This window comes from Podarcis tiliguerta (genome assembly GCF_965153285.1).
Source record: "Podarcis tiliguerta genome assembly, chromosome: 4".
NCBI classification, from domain to species: Eukaryota; Metazoa; Chordata; class Lepidosauria; order Squamata; family Lacertidae; genus Podarcis; species Podarcis tiliguerta.
Window position 1 is genome coordinate 2501372 of NC_139537.1, and position 13067 is coordinate 2514438.

The 13067-nt window shown below is 44.1% G+C and overlaps 2 protein-coding genes across 3 annotated transcripts in view; one reads left to right on the plus strand and one right to left on the minus strand.

Annotated features, from left to right (window-relative positions):
* Window positions 1–9370, minus strand: part of LOC310675579 (uncharacterized protein) — a 177929-nt gene extending 168559 nt beyond the window's left edge. Inside the window, exons 1-4 of one of the 2 annotated variants that reach the window (XM_083436467.1) lie at window positions 8793–9338; window positions 8510–8591; window positions 8160–8242; window positions 7915–8041 (exon numbers count right to left, since the gene is read on the minus strand). In XM_083436467.1, the coding sequence (XP_083292593.1) occupies window positions 7915–8041; window positions 8160–8242; window positions 8510–8591; window positions 8793–9206 (706 nt within the window). In that variant the 5' untranslated portion in view covers window positions 9207–9338. Of the gene's footprint in view, window positions 1–7914; window positions 8042–8159; window positions 8243–8509; window positions 8592–8792 lie in introns of both variants that reach the window. The other variant, XM_083436468.1, reaches the window with a different exon arrangement.
* LOC310676867 (zinc finger protein 213-like) overlaps window positions 1–13067 on the plus strand; it is a gene marked incomplete at its 3' end in the record, with an annotated part of 75141 nt that overhangs the window by 26645 nt on the left and 35429 nt on the right. The gene's annotated exons all lie outside the window — the stretch shown is intronic.

Consider the following 13067-nt stretch of genomic DNA (forward strand, 5'->3'; position numbering starts at 1 on the left):
GCCTCTTCCCGGCACGCGCTCTCTCCTTCCCTGACCTTCCTCCTGGGGAGTCTGGCAAAAAGCTCTGGCTCTCAGCCCCGGGGCTCCTTCCTCCTCTGGGTAGCAGGAGCATATGGGGGGGGGGATTTGCACCCCTGACCCTCTCCTAAACAGGCATGTTTAGCCTGGAGAAGAGAAGGTTAAGGGGGGATATGATAGCCATGTTCAAATATATAAAAGGATGTCACATAGAGGAGGGAGAAAGGTTGTTTTCTGCTGCTCCAGAGAAGCGGACACGGAGCAATGGATCCAAACTACAAGAAAGAAGATTCCACCTAAACATTAGGAAGAACTTCCTGACAGTAAGAGCTGTTCGACAGTGGAATTTGCTGCCAAGGAGTGTGGTGGAGTCTCCTTCTTTGGAGGTCTTTAAGCAGAGGCTTGACAACCATATGTCAGGAGTGCTCTGATGGTGTTTCCTGCTTGGCAGCGGGTTGGACTTGATGGCCCTTGGGGTCCCTTCCAACTCTATGATTCTATGATTCTATGATTCCCTGACTTGGGGTCCCCCCCCCTTGCAGGAGCAGATCAGCCCCCCCTGTCTCCCCTGGGATCCCCCCCCCCCGTCTCCCCACTGCACCCTCTGGGGGGAGAGAGAGGAGACTCACCAGATCCCAGGAGAGACACCGAAGCAGGAAAGGACTGGGGAGGGAGGGAGGGAGGGAGGGGGGGGCCTTGGCTCTGGAGGACCTGCCCCCTCTTGCTTCCTGTCCTCTCTAGGAAGGCAGCTCAGTTCCCTTTAACCCTTGCCAAGCCCAGCGTGCCCATCTCTCCCCTCCGCATTTTTCTTTCTTTCCCACTTCCAGAGATGCTTTTGGGGGGACGCCCCCCCCCCCACTTTCCTTTCCTTCTAGCGCAGTGATGGCGAACCTTTTAGAAACCGAGTCCCCAAACTGCAACCCCAAACCCATTGATTTTATCGCAAAGTGTCAACACGGCAATTTAACCTCCGTATCTCATTTTTCCCCTGTGTCTTTCACGTTTCTTCTTTATTTCTCCTGTTGTAATAAATAACATTTCATAAAAATTATAGCATTACATTCCTCATTAAATTGTATTTCCGTTGATACATGATTTTAAGGTATAACTCAGTGGTTTTTTTCTACTCTCATTTTGACTCAAGAAAATCACCACCGGGAGAAAAAAAATACAGTTCAAATCTGGGAAAATAAATACAGTGAATTTCTTCTCCTGTTAAATTCACAAAATGTTTAGGGGTATGCGTCCCCCTGCGTCCCCACAGGAAAAAAGCCTTGTTATTACTCCATAGAATCATAGAATCATAGAATCATAGAGTTGGAAGGGACCCCAAGGGCCATCGAGTCCAACCCCCTGCCAAGCAGGAAACACCATCAGAGCACTCCTGACATATGGTTGTCAAGCCTCTGCTTAAAGAGGCTTGACTCCAAAACAAAGTGGTGTCATGAGCCATCAAACCTCGGAAATACATTTTGTCCAGAAGGTTCCACAATTTCCCCCATAATATTTTGGGGAAAATATTATGTTTGAACAATGGGAAAAATTGTGGAAGGAAGATATGAAATTCACAAGTTGGAGGTTCCTACAGGGCAGGGCTGGCAGGTTGCACAGTCAGTAGCCCAGTATTAGTGCTTTTTAAACCAAAGCATATCATTTCCTCTTCCAGAAATGCTTAATTGTGAATTCAAGGGACACGGACGTCTTTACAGACAGAGATGACAAGACAGCTTTCCAGATTAGTTAGCTGGGAGTGAGACAGTTGGCAGAGTGGCACTGGGCTGGCTAAGATGCCAGCTACTACAGGAATTGCTTTCTTGAGCCTTTTTAGCACTACAAAACATTTTTCTTTGAAAAATAAAAAAGGTTGGTTTTTAAGTCATGGCAGAGTGTGAGCAAATACTCCACATCTGTCAAGCTTTCAGGAGCAGGACCAAGGGATCAGATCCCAGATCCCAGGTCTATCTCTCCTTCCTTTTCATTATCAGTTCTTTCCACCTAAGAAACGGGAAGAAAGCAGCTGCTCATGTTCAGCGCAGGATCTGTTGGGGTGGAGATTATGAGCTGACTATGATATGATTTGTCAGCAATAAATATTATTTGTTCTTATCTGTAAGTGGAGCCACATTTGAAACAATACAGAAGCAGTCAAAGGGAATTTCCTAGGAAGTCTTTTATTCAGTCTCACCTGCAATTGTGTGTGCTGAACACACAGAAACACATTGATAATGTGAAATAACTGGGAGTTACAGACTCCAGATAACACGCAACACTTGCAAGCAGATTGATGGAGTAGGACACATGATTTCCCCACCTTTTTAAAAAACATTGTTTTTATTTATCTTCATGGTACAGAAGATAACTTTTCAGAAAGCAATGGTTACAGCAGTAAACAACAAATAACATGTCCGGATGGAATTGCAGACTTTCTTCCTGCCGTGTGTTACAAGTTTCATTTGAGTACTCTAAAAGATCACGCCACATTTTCCCATGAGTGCTGGGTGGATTCTGGCAACAGTCTTAACAATTTATATATTCAATGTCAGCTTCGCTCTGGAGCTGACAGAGGCTGGGAATCTAAGCAAGCGAGGGGGATAAGGGAGACTCTGGAATGCGGACTGGAATGTGAGAGGGAGGAGGGCAGCCCAGTCTGCAGTGTTTCAGAGAGCAGAGAGCAAGCAGAAGATAGCCAAGCCCTAGACACCAATCTTAGCTCAGAGACCGAAGGGGAGAGGCCGGGAATAGCTAGCCCAAAGACTCGAAGGCGGGAAAAGGTCAGTGAGTGGGGGGGAAAAGAACAGAAGCGGTTTTTCCCCCTGCTGGAAGAAGAAGAAGGGGCGGAGTTTAGGCTCGGCAACTGCAAACTTGGAGTCAGACACGGAGTGAAGGAGCTCCGGAGTGATTTAGGTGTTTGAGCAATAAACCTGAGATAATTACTGCCGGTGTCTCGCCTCTGTGGGAGAGCCAAGCCATTACATTCAATAAACATTGGCCACGTGTTATAAAAGGAATATGGATTGTGTTCCCCCACCTTTTGATTTCCCCAGGCAAACAAAATTTAAGATACTGAAACTGTGATGCCCAGAATTGAACACAGTATTTTTTTTAAATTTTTATTGTTAAAATAATTCAACATTAATACTCATACAAACATACATTTCATACAACATACCTACATACCTACAACATACCTACACTCAATCCCACAGATAATTCCCATCACCATCCACCACCCCTCACCCTTTGTGTTAGACTTCCAATCTACCCAATTGCAATTTCTTTCTACTTCTATTACTTTCTTTCACACACCTTTAACCTAATTTCATATTTCTTTTTCTATTAGACATTGTTATCCATCTTATTTAGTATTCCAATATTTGAAACGAAACTTGTTTAGTCTAATAGGAGTTCTGATTTTTCGATATAGTTTTGCAAGTATCTTTTAAACACCTTCCAGTCCCTGTCTGCCTTCTCCTTTGAGATCCGTCCAATTTCTCCCATTGTTTTGGATATCTTGTAGTACTCCAATAATTTGGCAAGCCACTCTATCTTTGTCGGTACAGTACCACTTTTCCAATTTTTCGCAATCAATACCCTTGAGGCTACAGTTGCGTATAAATATAAGGTCTTGTCTTCTTCCTTTAGGCTTCCTGGTACTATTCCCAATAAAAAACCTTCTGGTGTTTTCCTAAATGAATATCTGAACATTTTTTTCATTTCGTTATATACTGTTTCCCAAAATTGTTTGATGTTTAAACAATTCCACCATATATGTATCATAGTACCTTTTCCAGTGTTGCATCGCCAGCAGACATCGCTACAATATTTATTCATTTTTGCTATTCTTTCAGGTGTTAAATACCATCTGTGTTGCATTTTGAGATAATTTTCTTTCAATATATAACACATAGTGAATTTCGTATCTTCCTTCCACAATTTTCCCCATTGTTGAAACATAGTATTTTCCCCAATATCTTGCGCCCTTTTGATCATTGATGCTTTAACCAATTCATCCTTTGTTTCCCACTCTAAGATCAAATTATACAATTTAGATATATTTTTTGATTTTTCTTGTATTAAGAATTTATCGAATTTTGATATTTCTTTTTCAAATCCTAACTTTTTGTCTTTCGCTAATCTGTACTTAATTTGAATATATTGAAACCAATCACTAATATGAGCTTTAATTTCTGTATAATCCTTTAATTCCAATTCTCCGTTTTCTTCCTTTAATACCATTTTATAGGTAGCCCAGTTTTCTTTCATATTTATTTTTTTCACTGTGACAATTTCTGCTGGTGATGCCCACCAAGGAGTTTTCGGTTCTAGGAGTCTTTTATATTTCTCCCATATTTTATAGATAGACTTTCTAACTATATGCCCTAGGAAGCCTTTATGCACTTTGACTTTTTCATTTATTAGATAGGCATGCCATCCAAATCTCGTCTCTACTCCCTCTAAATCCAATACATCCGAGTCATCTAATTTGATCCAGTCTTTTAGCCAGGTCAGACCCACCGCATCGTGATATAACTCCATGTCAGGGAGGCCAAATCCTCCTCTCTCCTTCTTATCTATAATTATTTTGTGTTTTTCCCCTGACCACACGAATTTAGCCAAATCTCTTTTCCAATTATTAAAACATTTATCTCCTCCTAGTATACAATGCACACCTAGAATATTGGAATGTATAAATGAATATGGAAGATTAGCAGGATTCAAATTAAACTATGGGAAAACCAAAATACTAGTAAAAAATATGGAAGAAAAAGATAAAATGAAATTACAAGAAATTACAGGATTGGAAATTAAAAAGAAAATAAGGTATCTTGGAATAAATTTAACACCAAACACTATAGATTTAAGTAAAGAGAATTATGGGAAAACATGGAATGAAATAAAAAATGATTTGCAAATATGGGGGAAATTAAATCTTTCCTTACTGGGGAAAATATCGGTAATAAAGTTGAACATATTACCAAGGTTGATGTTTTTATTTCAAAGAATTGAACACAGTGTTCTATGTGGGGTCTGACCATGGCAGAATAAAGTGGTTCTATTCCTGCTCTTGATCTGATTCTGCCTTCTGCCACATTGGCCTCCGCTCCCCGTTTGGTGTTGTCTGCAAATATGATGAGCATCCCCTCAGTTCCTTCATCAAAGTCATTTATAAAGACGTTGAACAACAACGGGCCCAGGATAGAACCCTGCTGCACCCCTCTTGTTACTTTTCCCCAGGATGAGGAGGAACCATGAAGGAATCCTCTTTGGGTTCGGTCAGTCAAATCCACCTGTTAACTCCTTCAGCCTCGTTTTACCAGCTTCCTCACATAAATATCACAGGGGACTTTGTCAAAAGCCTTACTGAAATCAAGATGCACTATTACCAAAGCAGTCCCCTGAGAATCAGTCTGTAACTCCATCCATAAAAAGAAAAAAGAGAGATTTCTCTAGCTTGACATGTTTTAGAGAAAGCCATGCTTTCAACCAGTCTGATTATGTTGTGAAACACCGTGAAATCTTCAGATGATGGGCACATAAATTTTTGAAATGATGATAAGAATAAGGATATTGACAAGCTGGAACATGTGCAGATGAAGGCGACCATTATATTTATTTCATTTCTATAGCACCCTACAGCAGGGGTGCCAACTTGAATAAAATATAGGAGGGGTTTAGTAAGCCCTGCCTCGGTTAAACAGTCACAGGATGCGGTGCAAGCATGTCATTTGAATGGCTGTTCCTATGAACTGGGGAGGGGTCCCCTCACATATCTTATTGGGGGGATAAAGACCCCTCAGACTCTAAGAGTTGGCTCTTATTCTCTATACCCACAGGTCTCAGGACGGTTGCAAGATAAAATCACACAATGAAAACACAAAAAACGGCCCCCAAAACCTGTAACCCCCACCTCCCCACCACATTTTAAAAGGGCATAAGATGTCAATCAGCCAAAGGCCTGTTTAAAGTGGTGTGTTTTTCTCTAGCGCTGAAAGCTGTATAATGAAGGGTTTTCCACTCTTCGTATGAATTCTTTGATGGGAAATGAGAGAGGAGCTCACACTAAAATGGTTTCCACTTTCCACACACTGATAGGGTTTCTCCCCTATATGAATCCTCTGATGGGAAGAAAGAGAGGAGCTCTGACTAAAGCTCTTTCCACATTCCACACACTAATATGGTGTCTCCCCTGTATGAATTCTTTGATGGAAAGTGAGACTGGCGCTCTGACCGAAGCTTTTTCCACATTCCACACACTGATAGGGTTTCTCCCCTGTATGAATTCTTTGATGGGAAGTGAGATTGTGGCTGTGACTAAAACGCTTTCCACATTCCACACACTGATAGGGTTTTTCCCCTGTATGAATTCTTTGATGGGAAGAAAGATGTGATCTCTGACTAAAACTCTTTCCACATTCCACACACTGATAGGGTTTCTCCCCTGTATGAATTCTCTGATGGGAAGTGAGAGAGGAGCTCTGACTAAAGCTCTTTCCACATTCCACACACTGATAGGGATTCTCCCTTGTATGAATTCTTTGATGGAAAGTGAGACTGGTGCTCTGATTGAAGCTTTTTCCACATTCCACACACTGATATGGTTTCTCCCCTGTGTGAATTCTCTGATGGGAAGTGAGATTGAAATTACTATTGAAGCTTTTTCCACATTCCACACACTGATAGGGTTTCTCCCCTGTATGAATTCTCTGATGGGAAGTGAGATTGGAGCTGGTACTGAAGCTTTTTCCACATTCCACACACTGATAGGGTTTCGCCCTTGTATGAATTCTTTGATGGATAGTGAGTTTGGAGCTGGTACTGAAGCTTTTTACACATTCCACACACTGATAGGGTTTCTCCCCTGTATGAATTCTGTGATGGGAAGTGAAAGAGGAGCTATCAGTGAAGCTCTTTCCACATTCCACACACTGATAGGGTTTCTGTCCTGTATGAATTCTTTGATGGGAAGTGAGAGAGGAGCTCTGACTGAAGCTCTTTCCACATTCCACGCACTGATAGGGTTTCTCCCCTGTATGGATTCTCTGATGGGAAGTGAGATGGTGGCTGTGAGTGAAGCTTTTTCCACATTCCACACACTGATAGGGTTTCTCCCCTGCATGAATTCTTTGATGGGAAGTGAGAGAGGAGCTCTTCCTGAAGCTCTTTCCACATTCCACGCACTGATAGGGTTTCTTCCTAATGAGATTTCTTTGATGGGAAGTGGAATAGGATTTTTTCCCAAATTCAATATATTTGTACAGCTGCTCCATTGTGGGGATTTTGTCATGGTAACCCTTGTTCTTAATTTCCAGTACATCACTATCTGCAATGAAGAGTAATGGATTAGCGCCTCAGGGAGAAATTAATGAAGAATACTTGTTAACTCTGGTAATAGAGGAATAACACAAATGGGTTAGATGTATGGTTTTCTGAAGGGTTGGGTGCATTAATTAACGGGGATCAACCGACATCCTTAGGGGAACCTGTGATTCAATAAGCCTGGCTCTTCTCTCGAATGGATTTTCTTTGGCTCCATCATGGCATCCCTCCATTTCCAGTGTCAGTCTTCTCTTTGGACAACCAAAGACCGACAGGAGGAGAAACTAAAACTGAAAACCTGACAGAAGCTACTTCAACTTCCCTAACAACTCTGAAGTTTACAGTCAAAAGGGTCTGGGGAGTTCAGACCAGCTGATCCTTGTTTAATAAGCTGCAACTGCAGGAAGAACATTCACAGGAAAAAAACCCCAGTAATTTACTGTTCAAGGTTTTTTTGGGGGTACTGTGATATCCGGTGTTGTAGGGGGCGCTGTTGAGTTCTGTGAAAATATATGAGGTTCGCCAGATATGGAGTTTTGAATTTAGAAACAGGTATTATGATCCCACTGGGAGCCTTACCGAGAGAGGCCACGATCCCACGATTCTCCTCCATGACGTCCTTATGCAGAGTTCTCTGGTCAGGATCCAGCAACTCCCACTCCTCGTCCGTGAAATGAACAGCTATGTCTTCAAAGCACACTGGACCCTAAAAGAAAAAGGGAAATGTACTCCTCTGAGACAACACTGTTGTTCACCACCACTCCTTGAGCTAGGACATTGTTCCACCCCTTGGCCTTTGTTCCCACAAGGAAGCTTCCCCTGACCTGATCTGGTTCCACAGCAACTGCTTCTCTTCTGTCCCCATTCAGAGATGGATGAAGAGGTCTTGCGGGCATCATTCTGTCACCTGAAAGAGGAAAAAGGTAAGGGGGAGGCCCAGAGTGCCTGCTTCTCTCACAGGTGAATCAGTGCAGCATCTCAAACTACAGAGGGGCCTTTGAGAAAGTCTCGCCTGCTGAGTGCATTTGGATGTTTGGGTGCATTTCAGATGTTAGTTGTGAAAAATATATCTCCCCTCCTCTGGGCTCTTGGTCCCACTATCTAGCCCAATAAAAGATGAGTTGGAAAACAAACAGAATGAGACCTAACGGAGAAAAACCTCCCCCCTCCTTACCCAGCTTCCTCTCTCTGGTGTCCAACGGAGACCTCTCTGCCTCAGAAGAAATCTGGCCCATTTCTGCAAAGAGATCCGTTCCCTGAAAAAGAAAAAGGATTCAAATGAGAGAATGGGGAGAAGGATTAAAAAATGAATGTCAGGGCCAACAGCTTCAAGGGTGACAGATCTCATTCCATGGATGCCTTCCCAGGAAGAAATAGGAGCCATCATTAGAGCATGATGGGATGTTCTCAGTCCTGTTTGGAGGCCTTGGGAGTATCCAGAGGAAAGTCTCTCTCACCTGCTGCTCTGCCTGCATTCTCTCCTCTGCCTGACTCAGGAGGAAACCTTCGGCCAGGGCCACCGCCTGGGAACTGGTCTCCACTCCGCAGTCCCTCACCCAGCTCTCCATCTCCAGGGGAAGGACAGCCAGGAACTGCTCCAAGATCACCAGGTCCAGCATCTCAGCTTTCGTGTGCCTTTCTGGCTTCAGCCACTGGTGGTCAAGGTGGTAGAGTCGGCTGCAAACCTCTCGGGGTCCTTTGGCCTCCTGGCAGCAGAACTGCCTCAACTGCTGGCTCTGCACCTCTGAGCGGTGGGTGTCCTCCTCACCCAGGATCTTCTGCACAGAATTTTCCCAGAATCCCCCACTGCTCCCAGTTTGGATGGCATGGCCTCTTTCTGTTCCAGGGCCAGCTGAGTCTCGCTCATCCATCTGTCCTCTCAGGAAGCCTCTGAGAGATCGGAAGGAACCCTTTGGTCTTCTGCCAAGTTCTGTCTGTCTTAAGTAGAGGCGCTAGCAAATCATACAAAGCAAATACATTGTTCCGTTACAAAAGTTGTCTAATATCAGGAGAAGAAAAAGGTTCCCTGAGCAAGCATGGATGAGTCTTGGAGGGAGCCAGGGCTGGACTGCACCACAGCCCAAACCATGAGCTATTTTATTTATTTAAATTTCTATAACACATCACATTTTAAAGGAAAATCTCAAAGCGGTTTACAGCATATTAAATCTGTGGGGATAATTGGGGAGTTAGAAGAGGATATATGATTTAATGATATCCTTCCTAACATGCACTAGCTAGTTCCATATTCTAGTTCCATACATCCCCCTTTTTTAGATTATGCAGCGATCAGCTTGTTGCTGACTCATCTGAGTCTTACTATTAAAGATTCCTTCCTGGTAAAATCCCTTCCAATCCCTTTTAAATGAATAAGCACAATAATCTGATTCATGTTAATATAAAAGTAGTTTACTCACAGATTCATTCACGTTCACAGATATCCCTGAAGGCAGGCTTAGGTTACATAACAACTAGAACTATTCCATAAAGAAGTTAGTCCCAAATGACTGCCACTAAGGAGTCACTTCCCCAAACACACAGCAACATACAAAATGGAGAAGACACACTGATCAGAACATGGAGGCCGTGTGCTCCTCCAAGCTAGTACAACAGACTGCACCCTCTTCAAGTCTGTCCCAGCTCAGGTGGAAACAGGAAGTCTTCTCCTGAGTGGTAGAAAACATCCCCTAATGTGTCCACTGTAGGAATGTTCTACTTGACTACAGTTTCACATCCCACAAAATCAATAAAATAGAAATAAAACCATTGGAAGAAAGTCAACTATATAGTTCATAGTCAAAGCAACATAACTGAAAACAAATATTCTCTTAAAGATTGCAAAATAAAACATTCCAAAGGAGGTCAACTACAGAATACATATTTAAGACAGTAGGGCTGGGTGAGTCTGGGCTTCACCCCTAGGCCAGGTGGAAAGGGCCTTTTTAAAAAGGAGAGGAAAGAGGAGGAGGAGGAAGAGGAGGAGGAGGAGGAAGAAGAGGAGGAGGAAGAGGAGGAGGAGGAGGAAGAAGAAGAAGAAGCCTCTAGCTCTCCTAGAAGAAAGATTGCAATGCAAAATGTGGAGGCAATGGAAGGGATTTCTGGGAGATTAATCAGCCTGGTCTCTCTTGTCTTCCAGTCACTGCATGAAGTCAGACCTGACTGACAAGGAAGTCATTTGTATCTTTTGAATAATAGATGTTTGGCTCTAGTGGGGGTCCTCACCTGGGGGGTCCTCGGGAGGTGCTCCCCCCCCCACTCCCCTGCTTCTGTCTCCTTTTCTTGCACTTGGATTCTCTGCCGCTCTCAAGACAGACTCCTGGGGTGGGGTCTCTTTTCCTTTGCTCTGAGGGCCAGGCATGGATCTGGCCAACCCCCTGAGGGCCAGGTGGGCGGGGCCAAAGACATCTCCCTCGAAATTATGCGGGTAATTTCCGGCTGCTTTGCCAGCAACAATCCCTTTGGGCCAGAGAGGATGTGGTCCTGGGATGCCCTGCTCTGGGTGCGAGGGGATTGCTGCAGTGGCCTCCGTGGGGAGCTGCCCTGGGAGACACTGGGAAACTGGTCCCCAATGCAGCAGCCAGGCTATGGGCTGGGATCCATCTCTTTATTCCTGGCCTTTCTCTCCCACCTTTTTTTTTGGGGGGGGGGGTCTAGTCCACCTCCTCGTCCAGCTCTGGAAAACCATTTGCACATGTTTCCTCTGTTGTGCAAAGAGGCTGAGCGATGTCACACAGAGTTAAGGTCCCAGGGACTCCTTTGTTTAAAGAAGGGAGATCTTTTCTGAAAGGGGGGGGGAGGGTCAAATGAGTTTGGGATCCTCTGATCTGCAGGAAGGAGAGCGTGGCAGACCTGGCCCCTCCCTGGCAGGAGCCTCTCCTCCCTGACTTGGGGTCCCCCCCCGGCTGAGCAGATCAGGCCCCCCAGGCACCCTCCCCTGCTGTAGCCCTGGGACCCCCCACCAGATCCCAGAGAGAGAGGAGACTCACCAGATCCCAGGAGGGGGCAGCGAAGCGGGAAAGGACTGGGGAGGGAGGGGCCTTGGCTCTGGAGGACCTGCCCCCCCTTGCTTCCTGCCTCTCTAGGAAGGCAGCTCGCTTCCCTTTAACCCTTGCCAAGCCCAGCGTGCCCACCTCTCCCCTCCGCGTTTTTCATTCCCACTTCCAGAGATGCTTTTTGGGGGACGCCCCCCCCCCCACTTTCCTTTCCTTCTAGCGCAGTGATGGCGAACCTTTTAGAAACCGAGTCCCCAAACTGCAACCCCAAACCCATTGATTTTATCGCAAAGTGTCAACATGGCAATTTAACCTGCATATCTCATTTTTCCTGTGTTTTCACGTTTCTTCTTTATAACTGCTGTTGTAATAAATAATCCTTCAAAAAAATTATTGCATTACATTCCTCATTAAATTTTCTTTCCATTGATACATGATTTTATGGTATAACTCAGTGGTTTTTTTCTACTCTCATTTTGACTCAAGAAAATCACGGGGGGGGGGGGAATAAATACAGTTCAAATCTGGGAAAATAAATACAGTGAATTTCTTTTCCCATAAATTCACAAAATGTTTAGGGGTATGCTTCCCCCTGCGTCCCCACAGGGAAAAAGCCTTGTTATTACTCCAAAACAAAGTGGTGTCATGAGCCATCAAACCTCGGAAATACACCGAGGGGGAAAAGTATTTGATCCCCTCCTAAATTTGCCCATTCGCCCTCTGACGAAGAAATGACCAGTCCATAATTTTAATGGTAGGTCAGAGGCCAAACGGGCAAATTTAGCAGGGGATCAAATACTCCCCCCCCCCCCACTGTACATTTTGTCCAGAAGGTTCCACAATTTTGGCCGCTAGTGTACACTGAAGGGCTGTACTAAGAGACCCTCTCCCAATTTTTAATATGAGATAATATTGATTGTCTGTGTGTGCACATAGAAATTAATATAAATAAATAAACCCAGCCAGATGGGTGGTGGTGTAGCAAGTAGTCAGGCCAGTCAAATGAAGAATTAAAGCAAGAAGGTTTTAATTGTTGGCCGGCAGCAAGCAATGGCACGGAGGAATAAGTTCCGTAGTCCGGCCCTTCCCAACAGGGGAGGCTTCCCTTTATACATTCTGGAATCAGGTCTTTATCCAATCAAACGTTACAGCATTACTCATACAGTGGTACCTCGGGTTAAGTACTTAATTCGTTCTGGAGGTCCGTTCTTAACCTGAAACTGTTCTTAACCTGAAGCACCACTTTAGCTAATGGGGCCTCCCCCTAATGGGGCCTCCGCCACACGATTACTGTTCTCATCCTGAAGCAAAGTTATTAACCCGAGGTACTATTTCTGGGTTAGTGGAGTCTGTAACCTGAAGTGTATGTAACCTGCCTCTTGAGATCAAGCAGGCGCCTCCCTCCCACCTTTTTGGGGAACCTGCTAAAAACATGCCTGTGCAGGTGCTTAGAAAGTTGGGGTGAATATTAGCATTTTAACTTTTTGCATGTTTTAAAGTACTGCTGTACATTTTTCATGATTTCAGTGTATCTTCTTGTAAACTGCCTTGTGTGTTGTTGTTTTTTTACAATCAAGCGGTATATACATTTTATGAAATAAATAATCACTAAAATGTTAGCTTAATCGTAGTTACTAAAAACCAGACTTTCTCAATTTATTCAGATATACGTAGGAGATTGGCTTCTCTCTCCTCAATATTTAGCTTTCACAAACTCAGCAACGGTAACAAAGTTGAATG